The sequence below is a fragment of the Lutra lutra genome, chromosome 11, assembly GCF_902655055.1.
Source record: "Lutra lutra chromosome 11, mLutLut1.2, whole genome shotgun sequence".
Taxonomy (NCBI): Eukaryota; Metazoa; Chordata; class Mammalia; order Carnivora; family Mustelidae; genus Lutra; species Lutra lutra.
The window spans coordinates 31242645-31255542 of NC_062288.1; the positions used below are offsets into that span (position 1 = coordinate 31242645).

At 38.6% G+C, this 12898-nt stretch overlaps 1 protein-coding gene across 2 annotated transcripts in view; it reads right to left on the minus strand.

The window, feature by feature from the left end:
- ELAPOR2 (endosome-lysosome associated apoptosis and autophagy regulator family member 2) overlaps positions 1-12898 on the minus strand; it is a 174970-nt gene that overhangs the window by 31008 nt on the left and 131064 nt on the right. For both annotated transcript variants that reach the window (XM_047695726.1, XM_047695727.1), the window contains exons 12-18: positions 12487-12589; positions 8760-8897; positions 7039-7302; positions 6165-6338; positions 4353-4542; positions 3068-3164; positions 2284-2385 (exon numbers count right to left, since the gene is read on the minus strand). In XM_047695726.1, the coding sequence (XP_047551682.1) occupies positions 2284-2385; positions 3068-3164; positions 4353-4542; positions 6165-6338; positions 7039-7302; positions 8760-8897; positions 12487-12589 (1068 nt within the window). The remainder of the gene's footprint in view (positions 1-2283; positions 2386-3067; positions 3165-4352; positions 4543-6164; positions 6339-7038; positions 7303-8759; positions 8898-12486; positions 12590-12898) is intronic.

Genomic DNA, 12898 nt, shown 5'->3' on the forward strand with positions numbered 1-12898 from the left:
ATGAGCTTTTCAGAAAACTAAAACGCAGAGCAAAGTTTGAGGATTTATCTCAGAAAAAAGCAAGCCAAATCACCAAAATACCAAAATATGGATTAAGATCAGTAGTTCCAAAATTTTTATCTGCACAGAATTGCCTTGTGTTTTTTAAATAATATTTTAAACTAATCCCTCCCCCCAACGTGGGGCTTGAACCCACAACCCTGAGATCAGGCGTCATACGCTCCACCAACTGAGCCAGCCAGGCACCTAAGAATTGCCTTGTATTTTAAAAAACATTCCTATGCTCAACACTCAAGAGATTGTTTTGGTTTCAGGAAAGATCTAGAAATTGATTTTTAAAATAGACACCCCAAGGTATTCTGCCACAGAGTATCTTGAGAAACCCTGGCAAAGACAGCTAAATTCTGTGAAGAGAAAAAACTGCTAGAGGTCAAAGGAAAAACTTAACTTTTCCTCTTCTCACAAGGCAAAAAAACCCCAAGTTTCTAAATGGTATCATCTAACAACATGAGACTTTTTTTTTTAATTATTATTATTACCTTAAAACATCAGAACCCACGTTGGGAGAGTGAGATACTTTCTTAAAGGACAGACCTGGGGGCGCCTGGGTGGCTCAGTGGGTTAAGCCGCTGCCTTCAGCTCAGGTCATCGTCTCAGGGTCCTGGGATCAAGCCCCGCATTGGGGTCTCTGCTCACCAGGGAGCCTGCTTCCTCCTCTCTCTGCCTGCATCTCTGCCTACTTGTGATCTCTCTCTCTCTCTGTCAAATAAATTTTAAAAATAAAAAAATAAAGGACAGACCTGACCTTCGGTCATATTATCTGCTTGGAAGACATCAGAGAGACTTCCTGAGGCCAGACTCAGGGAAGCTAGTTGCTAAGTCCAAAAAAAGGACCTTAGAGGTGCTACCATAAACAAAAGCAGCGTCTAAACTCAAAGCTCTATGGTGGGATATTGCCGAATAATTAAAGCCACTCGAACCACACCTTCTCCTAAACAAAGTGTGGTTTGCTGCCCTGACTCCAGCCTGGATGCCGGCGCAGGAACCCTCCGCCACATGAGGCTCTTGGACATCAGACTCCCCCTGTCTCTTTCACTTGACACCTATTACCTTTCATTGTGTTCTCCTCTCATCATATACTTCTCTCACCTTGAAAAGGTGGAAAGAAAAATTAATTCCCAGATCCATCAGACAGAGAAACACAGCTGGTGAGAGATGAATACTAGTGTACCTTTATGTCCCAAAGTAAACCCGCAATATTGTTAGCACTGCTAATCTTTTTAAGATATCAAGCAGTTGCCATAACACTTAGACCACTGATTTCCAATACTGCGGTGACATGAGCAGAAGAGCTTCAAATCTCTCATGGGTTATGGTGAAACTATCAAAAACAAAATTAAGTCAACCATTTTCTTTTTTAAAATATACATTTTCACTAGCTTGATGGAGAAAAACCTGCAAGTCAAACTGTGCTCCAAAGGTACCTTAATCCCACACAGAGATTAGAAATAATCTACATACGGAACAATAAATAAGTGCAAAGAATGAAAATCAGCAGACATCTAAATGGCACTCACGCCATGAAAACAGTAGGTAAGCTGACAGTTCTGAGTCTATGAAATTGCTCGTTCTCTCCTAGAGTTCCCATCCAGGTGGACTGTATTAGTCAGACTGAGACTGTGGAGAGCTGTTCTCTCAATGCCAGTAAGTTAAATGAATTGTATTGTGTATTCTACAGATGAGACTCTACCTCGGTCATTCTGCCGCCATTCATCAGAAAACGAAGGAGCTGGAAATGGAGCATACAAATTATCTACTGTCCGCCACCCCCCCCCCCCCCCGCGCCTTACAGAGAAAGAAGCTATGATTGGGAGGGTAGATTACTTCCGTCTAGACCACCCAGGTAGTTCACTGATGAAGTACTATCAGACAGGTTATGTATAAAGCAGCTCTTAGGGAAATTAGGACTAAACACTATGAATTAATACGAGGATACAAACACAATAATTATATAATTAGTTAAATAATTTTCAAGACAAACAGACACTTAGGCAAACAGGAGGAGAATATGGCCTTGAGGAGACGGGGAAGTACTGAGATTGGTGAAGACCTACTCCTCTTAAGAGATGCTCAGCACATCCCCACAACAAAAACCTACATATTCTTCTGTTCTTCCTGCTTTGCATTTCTAGAGGATATGTCTTAAAATAGTAGGATTCTGGAGAGTTTTGCTGCCTCACAATAAATACAAATGTGAAATTGACCACATAGAAGTAAGAATACCTGGGGACTGAAATCACTCCTGCTCCTGGTTTAGTAGGATTGCACCTCATTTTCACAGCAGTTGACCGGCCATTGACACAAGATGTCGTAGTCGTAGAAGACCTATTGCAGGGCAAATGGCATTTTACAGAACAGACACAACACAGATCACCAAGACATAAATAACCTGTGTGTAACTGCTCCCACACTCTGTGCAACAGTGAATAAGAAAAATGTGTCCGAGTTCACTAATTAAAAATTTTAATACAAACTGAGCTCATTTGCTTTCACTGCCTAGGAAAAATGGACTATTTTCTCAGGTAAAGTAATAAGCTATCATCAAGGTGTTTAGGCAAGTCACCATAATTATAATCAAAGTCATAATCACAAAAATTTTTCAAAGGGAAGAGAGGTTGTGTCTACTTTGGCTAATATTGAAATGTCTGAATTACAAATACTGCCTGGACAAGGAAGTAGAGTCTCTTTATTGCCCAATTTATAAGAAAAAAAAAATATATATAAAGTATATGTACAAGAAATAGATATAAAGTAGAAATATAGAAAAAATATAATCATAAAAAAGATATATATTATACATACCAGAACTTATATAACATTTTCAAAATAGTTCATGTTTCCTGCTTTACACTAAGTCTTCTATTTAAGAACTAATCGTTGAGTATCTATTAAGTATAATAAGCTACTATTCTGATCGTTGAGTATCTATTAAGTATAATAAGCTACTATTCTAGGTACCAAGATACTCTTGATTAAAATAGTCAAGGGAAGCAGCATCTTCACTTACTTATAAAAGAAATGCACATCTGGTATTTGGCTAGAGGGAACTGGGAACATTTCTTCTTTTATATTAATATTTTGCAATGTTGTTTCAACGGTCACTCCTAGATGACAACAAAAAAGAAGCTGTTAAGCAATACGGAAGAATGAGATTTATTTAGTCTCTGTGTATCTGAATAGAAACCAGCTTTACTTGGATACTGTCATTTGACCAGAAATATTGTATTAAATCTATGCATTCACAGTAAGATAAAGTACCATTCCAAACTCTAAGGAAAAAAAGAAAAGAATCAACTCTATAGCTCTGTAATTTTGCTCAAGTCACTTCACATCCCTGGGCCTTATGTCCTAAATCTGTAAAATGCATGAAATAATTGAGATGATCTCTAAAGCCCCTTCCAGCTCTAACACTTCAACATCCTAACATTATTAAAATTTTCGGCTTCTAATGAGTTGTATTGTAAGAGCTGGGCTGTTTTGTTAATACAGCTTTTCACTCAATATAGACACACCTGAGAAAACAAAAAAAGTTTGTACCCAATAACTTCTAGAAAGCAACTCCAAATTTTGTTTAATCTAAAAGTCAGGCACTTCTCCCATCCCTTGAAGACAAAATGACCACAGAGCCAAAATGCAAGCAGTAACAGCAACCTCTTCAGCTGACTCGGTAACTGACCACGGTGCTGAAAATTAAAGCTAAATTCCTCTGGAGTAGATAGCAATGGTTCTCAACTCTGCTGTACATTAGAATCACAAGAAGCTTGTTAAATTGTTATACTGTTATATCACCATCCCAGAGGTTCTAATGAACTCGATCCATAAAAATCACTAAGTGGTCATTCTTAAAACTTTCTTATGCCTTCTAGTCTACAAAGACAGGAAAGACAGACGGGGAATAAAGCTCCCCACATTCACCTTTACTAAGTGTCACCAACTTACTTATGAAAACTGGTGGTGGATATTATGATTTATGTTTTAAAATATTTGTTTGCTGTCCTTTTGTTTATAGTTTTGGTTTCTAATCTTATTCTGCTTCTTAAGCTCCTGGAGAATTTGATGAAAAGCATAGACTCTCAAAAAAAAATTATGCATAAATTCAGGAGATGCTTGCACTCACTTAGATTGACCAATAGATCTCAACTTCAGGGGCTTTGGAACATGTTACAAAGTGATGATTTAGAATTACCTGCGGCCGTCATCATCTATGGCAAATACCAACACAATGACAAGTTACCAGTACTGTAATTTTAGAATAACTGCATGCATACATACAGGAACCAAATGAAGCTTACCTAGAAATGTATCTGCCAGAATGATGGACTGTGATGATAAGGCTGCTCGGAAACCCTTACTTTCAGAAGGAATAATAGTTGACTGGCATACATAGGCTCCTACCAAATTCGTATAATCATCGGACCCCGCCACTATTTCCTTTACTGTGAAGTCTGTTATATTGTTGGTACAGAGAGCCATCTTCTTCCCCTAGGAAAATAAAGTCATAAAGAGAAATCTCTTTGTGTATGTGTATGTGTATGTGTGTGGAAGAGTCAGTCCTTACATTAGATCTCAGAGAGCTCATGACCCTCGTAGAGCAGTGGCTCTCTCCTCACTGCAGACATTCTGCTTTAATTGGTATGGTATGGGGCCTAGGCACTGGCATTTTTTTTTAAAGCTCTTGAGGAATTCCAACGTTTAACCAGGGTTGAGTCATTTAAATTACAATGAATATAGAAATTCAAGACTGCACTGCTCTTCCAACTACAAGCATCATTTGTGCTGGATGAAAGCCATCTAACTTAAGGAACTAAAAGTCACCCATGAAACCATCAATTCAAAGGATAACAATGTGTTCAAAGAGACCAGATAACTCTTGGTGAAGGTTTTAATGTCAAAGAAAAAGATGTGCTCTTCCTTCTCCTTTATTGGTCTATTGTGGCAAAAAGGTAATATGAAGTCTGAAGAAGAAAGCCTAAAAGTCCTATTGCAGCAAAATTTAGGACACCATCTAAATTCTTAATAGTTGGTCACTACAAGTGTCTTCATTCAGCTACTCAAACTCAATGACGTATAACTACTCAAGGAAGGTGAAGGGAATACAGGAGTTTACTTTTTGAATCATTCACTCAGTTGGAATATGTAATCTATAAAAATTGGAAGACTGTTTAAATATACTATAGTCCCACTACAAACAACTATAGCTTTATAATTTCTATGTAGGACAGTATAAAGGGAAAAAGGAAGACGATTTTATTAGTCTTAACTGTAGGGTGAGCACACATGGGCCCAAAGAAAGGAACGTCGACTTATCTTTCATCATGCAGTTAGCAGTCTGAACTTAAAAGTTTCTTCCTCCACTAAGCCTTCTCACAACAATACAGGTACAATATATTGTTACTAAGCTTAAATTGTTGAAACTGAGAAGAGGAAAACAAAGGAAAAGATCAGAGAGAAACTACTGAGGAAAGAAAGGGGAAAACAGCAACAAAAGGAAAGGAATTAGAATAGAAAAAGAAAGGAAGAGAAAGAAGACAGAAAAGAAGAGGGGATAGAGGGAAGGCAAGACAGTGGTAACAGAGGCATAAGGACAAAAAGAAATGTAATATGTAATGTAAAGAATCTCATTCGCCGCTTCACTCAATATTTAGCAAAACACATATTTAATATTTATTTATTTATTGAATGAACTGAGTGACTAACCAGCTGAGTGCTTTAGATCACTCCCTGTGAAATCAGAACAGGACAAACACCACACCATGTAAAATTTATAGATCCCTTTGCCTGAAAACATCTGTGGTCATCAGATCTCTTTTTATTTTCTTTGCATAAAATCTGGCACAGCATCTCATAATGAAGATCATTATCTCTGGGGTTCCAGGGGCTGGTGAATAAGTGCTCTGATGGACAGAGAGGCAGACAAGGCTGGCCCTGCTGGAGAAAGCTGCCAACATGCTAAGAGGCAACGCAGGATTTAAGCAATCACAGCTCAGTTTCTGACATTTGGTTGTTAGTTTCTGTAGAGATTTTATTGGGCCATCCACACAGAAAATATCAACTCAATCAGAGCTGAAATACAGCTCCATCTCATTTTGACAGCCAGAACTCACCTCATGCCCACATAAACTAATATTGAAGAAGTGGAAATATTTGGTTCCTTTGGAGGTAAAGCTGGGTCCATTCATCAATGAGCCCACGCTGCTGAGGTTGCTGAAGTCATAGTGCAAACTCTGATTTTCTTTATCGTGGTAGAAAAAGCAGTCACTATAGCAAACTGAGTGGTCCTTTGATTAAAGATTAAGAAACAAAAAAAATATATATATAGTAGAAAACAAAATATTAGCTGCTATGAAAAATGTGTTTCAAAAACAGTTCTATGTTTAAAAATATTTTTTTGTCTTAGTTATAGTTTATCACATGAATATAGAGAATTTCGAAAAAATAATTAGACTTTCCAAGGCAGAGTACAGAAAAATCAGCATTTTTTAAAGTAAGAGCAAGGTTATTCTAAGACCAGTTTCTTGAAAAAAGGTATTTTAATAAATAGCCAAAAGTCCCTGTTATGCCAGTTTCAAGAGACAGTAAAACTACTTTCTCCTTCACCCATAATATAACATCAACCTTTGCCCTTAAAATACTCTAAGATATACTTGCTGCTCTCCCCATATTCCTATGGCCAACCCACAGAGGGAGTTTACTTGCTCTCCCCTAAGAGATTACACAAAAATCTAATTTTAATATTTTTGGAAACCATTCTTATTGGAGTGCTTTTCTTAATATCTGATGCCCCCAGGAACTCGGGCTTTCATGGCACATAAAACATGTTCATGTGCTGCATAAATGTAAGAGGAGAGAAAACAAGAAGAATGAAAAGGCCATTTCTAAATAGAATTACAACATAGTTCCTGGAGAAATATTAAGGGGATCTTATGAGTGTCTCTATTAAAGTTTTCCTGGGAATAACAGAAACACACACTCACTTACCTGAGTGCTTCTACTCCCAGGCCCACATGGGATACAAGCCTCCTTGCCATAGACCTGATGTATGGACAGGTAGGTGTCAGGTGGACACTCCTTGCACTGGTTGGTTTCTTTCTCAATGTAGTGGCCTGGGGGGCAGGGGACACACGATGAGCCCGACTGTTCAGAACCGAGGGCACAGGCACGGCATGAGGACGCCACCCCATCAACTGCGTTAGTGGCAGTGATAGAATAAATCTTCACCATGTCATTGATGAACCGTCTATTCTAAAAAGAGAGCAGAAAGTAATGACTTCTGCCTTGGGGCTTAATTGTACAACCAGATCGTTTTGTGTGGATATCACCAAAATAGCTAAGCAGAGTGTTCCAGACTAGCAGTTTATAATCGATAGTGGATTAAAATTACTTCTTCTTGGTTCTTTAAAAAAAAAAATCTTAAATCTTAACACTAGGAGCTAATCTCCATAGTAATGGAGTTCCAGGAGGTTATCCACAATCACCGCAAGATCAGGCATGTTTATAGGCTTTACATCTGGAAGAACTGGTATGGTTTAACACAGGAGCAACTTTATCTCCCATGATGGTTTATTCAGAGATAAGCCTAACTGTAATGATACAATAGGATGTTTGCAGGGTAGCAAATGGTAAAGTTTTTGAAGAGGGGTTAGCCTTGAAAGACTAGGACTCTGGTCCTCACCAAACACTGACCATGATGCCATCACACCATCCCTTTGGGACTTTCTCTCTCTCTCTCTCCAGTACTTTCCCTGACCTATATATGGATTTCTAGTGAAGGGTTGCAGAGTAGAGAACAAATCCCTCGGTCTAACTATACTTTTTCTTCTTGTAACATTGGGTCAATCAAGAACTAGTTCTCACCAGGCAGTGGCACCACTCTATCAGTAGAGAACAGAGCTACCCTAGACTATTAATGTCTTTTGTCTGGGAGAGGGACAACAAGAAGATGAGGAAACATTCCACAGCACGTTCATGCCCCACGTGATAGTAACCCAAACACCCATCAACAATCAGAGTCAAATAACATCTGGGAATGGGTTCCCCAGGGAAAGCCCAAAGAGAAAAGAGAAAATGTTCTGCATGTGTCACCACAGCTTTAAGTGGTTTACCTTGTTTTCACCTTGGGAAGGTCACGTCTATGGAGATCCACAAAAGTAAGTCTTGTTACTATCAAAACATACAACGGAACTTACTTAGGGGAGAATTAAGGTCTACTCTAGCAGGGACAGTAAAAGAAAATAAATAATTCTGTGTGTAAACCCAATCATGTGTACATACACACTCTCCAGGCTATAAAAGGCGACATCACTACAATGAAATAATAAACCAACACCAGTTAATGGCTCCAGGACAAATGTCAGACCATTCAGAAAAACAGGAAGACAGTCACCAGCCTTCTCAAAGTCTTAGAAACCCTTAAAGACACCTTTTAATAACTGCAGTCAGATTTTCTTTCTCTTAAGCTTTCAGCAAATATATCTGTTTAGTGTAGAACAATCCAAAGGATATGTTGTGTTATTCAATTTCATACGTTCTTGCTCTCAAACCATTTTAATACAAATCCTCTCCATAACCAAATGATTGGTCCCATATCAATAGAAAACTAAGTCTTTTCCTCCAAGAGAGATAGGTGATCATTTTGTACAAATTTCCATCAGGAGCATGATCTTTGCATTGGAAAAAAAAAAAAAGTGCTTGGAACTTACATCTTGACCTTGATTGGTTCTCTGGAATGCCCATGTAAATGTAAATGTTGCATTCTTGAATATGATGTGGGTATAAGCTTGCTTTTCTTTGGTCCCACCCCATGATTCCACCACATTGGTACTTTTTCTATTAATATCCTAATATATAGTAGAAAATATAAACAAAAAAGCACAAACTCAGGATTAATATACATGTGTATACATTACAAATATGTCTTTACAAAAACCCCTGGAGGGTCAATGAATATTTATCTGCAGAGCACGTCACCCTAGAACTCTCAAAACCTCCCTCCAAGTCTACGCAAGCACTTACCAGCTTAGTAATTACAGTTTTTCAAACACATTGTCAATATAACCTGAAAGAAGTCTCAAATTGTAGTACATTTAAGGGTGTGTGTGTGTGTGTGTGTGCGCGCGCACGTGCATGTGTCTGTGTGCAGGTGACTCTAGCTTAGGAAATACACTTCCAGAGCGCCTGGGTGGCTCAGTCTGTAAAGTGTCTGCCTTCAGCTCAGGTCATGATCCTGGGGTCCTGAGATCAAGTCCCGCATCGGGCTCCCTGCTCTGTGGGTGAGAAGGGAAGCCTCTCTGTTTTCCATTTCCCCTGTTTGTGTTCTCTCTCAGTCAAATAAATAAATAAAATATAAAAAGAAAAATGGGGTGCCTGGGTGGCTCAGTGGGTTAAAGCCTCTGCCTTCAGCTCAGGTCATGATCCCAGGGTCCTGGGATCAAGCCCCGCATCGGGCTCTCTGCTCAGCAGGGAGCCTACTTCCCTTCCTCTCTCTCTCTCTGCCTGCCTCTCTGCCTACTTGTGATCTCTGTCTGTCAAATAAATAAATAAAATCTAAAAAAAGAAAAAAAAACAAACCCTTATAAAAAGATATATAAAAAGAAAGAAAGAAAGACACTTCAAAGGGAAAACAAATTCCTCCAATTTCTCACAGTAAACGACTAAGCTCCTCACAGAAGAGCAAGGCTTTCCATGTTTGCCTTTTTCCTTGAGAGATTCTGCTAGGCAGCTCTTACACAGGAGTTCTAAGTTCCCCTTGAACTACACTTGCAACTTCCAGGCTTCTCCAAGTATTTATTAACCAGAATGTTATTTTAAGTCCAAAGAATCATCTTCTGCTGCTTAAACTTGAATTCCAAAGGAATATGTGTAAATATTTTATTTCTGATTTCCTTAGCTAAATTCAATATTTAGAATATCCTACAAATGTGTGACATTCTAACCAATATGCTGTCATTAAGATGATTAGAAAACAAATATAGTAAGTCAACCAAATAATGTAATACACAACTAATTAATTTGAAGTGAAAATCAAAGCCAGCCTTGAATTTTCTAATTAGTGGTCCCTATAGAAACCCTACTAGATGACTTAGAAATTCGGATGGGTTTCTGTTACACTATCCGGGATGTTGACCATATGGTGGCATGAGCTCAAGATATGTCTGTTTCTTTCTATGATATAAACATAGGAGTCAAACATTATAAAGTAATCACATATGCTGTAAAGAGATGTGTCTTGAGTTCACACCACAGACAGGAATAACAGAATGTGCTTGTCATACATTACAGAATTCTCCACGTTACCAAATGACCAAACCACCATACATGCCGCTTCCTAAAAGGAACTCAGAATACACAGACAGTTCTCTGTTAAAACATCATCTTTCTACATGTTTATTCCAATAATAAATGAAATTTATTGCATTACCACAAATAATGCCATCTTACCTTTGTAAAAGGTTTTGAAAACCTGCATGGTTTTGAGAGCATTTCTATACACTATTTAATTGACATCACAAAAAATCCTGTGAGAAAACCGAATCAAACAGAGAGGAAAGAAAACTAACAGATTCTGCAATGAGCTAAACCTCTAAGATTGATTTACAAAAATAAATAGCTATGATTCCTACCCTCAGGATTGCTTGGTCAAATGAGAGAGACAAAAACATCAATACAGTCACATAGTTAAAACAGAGTTTTCTCAAGGAGTTTTTGGAGCACACTGGAGAGAACGGCTAATTTCACTTAAAGGACTAAGAGAAAGCTTCCCAGAAGAGTTGAAGTTTGAGCACCCCTTGAATAATGTGTGGGAGTTTACCAGACAAAGGAGCAAAAGGAAGAAAGCCATTCTGGCTCAGAGTGCCAAGTATGAGAACTGAAGTACAGAGCGGCCCTCTAACAAATTCAGGATGTCTAAAGAGGTGTGAGTAGTAATGGTCGACTTGGTAAAAAGAAGCTGGGCAAAGAGGACAAAAACCCAAACCGAGCCATGCTAAGAAATTTTAAGTGTATTCAGAGGCTATTGGCACTCAAACCTTCGTTGATGTTAGAACCACCCTTGTGGCTGGCTAGAACACAGATATCCGGGCCCATCGCCAGAGCTTCTCATTAAGACCAGGAGGGGGCCGAGAAATCTATGTTTCTAACAAATTCCCAGGTGATGCTGGTCCTGCGACCACACTTTAATCGCTACTGCCATAGGCAGTAACCAACCAGCAAGGGGAAGAAGGCAGATTCATTGTAGACGTCTCCATTACTGTTTTGATGCTTATAAAGAACATTTTGACAGTAGCATATATGAGAGAATGGAGAGAAAAAGAATACAGATGGCTACCGAGAAAGAGTGGGAGTCAGGACCTCAGTAATGGCACTGACGGTGAAAAAGAATGAACAGATTAAAGAAATACGGAGGCAGAGCTGGGAATTGAATTATTGCTTATTTGTAGTGTATCAAATGGATGTTTTGGGGCGTCTGGGTGGCTCAGTGGGTTAAGGCCTCTGTCTTCGGCTCAGGTCATGGTCCCAGGGTCCTGGGATCGAGCCCCTTGTCGGGCTCTCTGCTCAGTGGGGAGCCTGCTTCCTTCACTCTCTCTCTCTCTACCTGCCTCTCTGCCTACTTGTGATCTCTGTCAAATAAATGAATAAAATCTTATAAAAAAAATAAATAAATGGATGTGTTGAAGATTATTCGTGATCTTCTTTTACTATGACAAAGTCCTTTTTTTTTTTTTTTTTAGAAGAAAACAGCCTGCCTTCCCTTAAGCTGGCAGTAATTACAAATATTAAAATCTTCATCTAATTTGTCTGTCACAGAGGAAACTGTTAAAAGACTGCTAACTAGCTACTAAAAGACTTGGGAGAAAAGCAAAAACAATGTCTTTGAAGTCACTACTTACAGTGTTAAAATCTTAGCCAACAACATCGTAATACCCACAAAATATCTTAATAAATTTTTTGTTGCTACTTTTCTCAAGCTAAGAGTTGAAATGTATAGGCCATCTAGAAAAAATTGGGCAGAAGTATGACATGCACATAGTAAGTCCTTTGTCTACATTTATTAATTTAACAGTGAAGAGTTTCCTTATAGAGGTTTTTCCTTCCTAGTGGTTTGAACTACAGAATGGTTATTAGAGGAGAGTTTTCATTGTGCTGATGGCATATCTTTATGAAGGAGTTTTTAACCAGATTACTATCCCCCGACTTCCATCAATCACCCGAGCCCCCTTGCTTAGTCCTCCCCATGAGGAACACAAGCTTTCTTTGTGGGCTGCACTGCACATTTCTTAGTGACTTCTTTAGATATTTTTTAACTTTCGGCAAGGAACTAAGAATGGGAAGAAAAATGGGATTCTTATCCCAACTTGCATGAATGAATTGGCACTTGAAAGAAAATGCCAAGCTTAGAAACCTGCCTTTGAAAGCCTCTCTTTCACTTACCACCATGAAGTATAGAACACAGTCAGCCGAACAGAGGGTCTCAAAGACAAATGTTATTCTTCCCAGTTCAGAACCCATGGCTCCAGTCATAGACGTTGGTGGCCTATTTGACAGATTAAAATTATAATATTTATTGTATATTCTAAATACAGTATGACACAAAACTAAGTCACTTTCTTCATTAAGCTGAAAGCAATGCTCTTCTCTTCCCCTAATCAATGGCTTTCCACAGCCACTTCTTCCTTGCTCCATCTCTGTGTCCCCAGACCATCCCAGTAAGGAGCTTACACAATGATGGTAATATGCTTGAATCTCCTGATTTAACTATTACCATCCATCCTAAAGCAAGCAAAATATGCCTATTGGGAAATATCAACATGGAGAACTAAAGCAAAAAAGGATTTGAACAGTT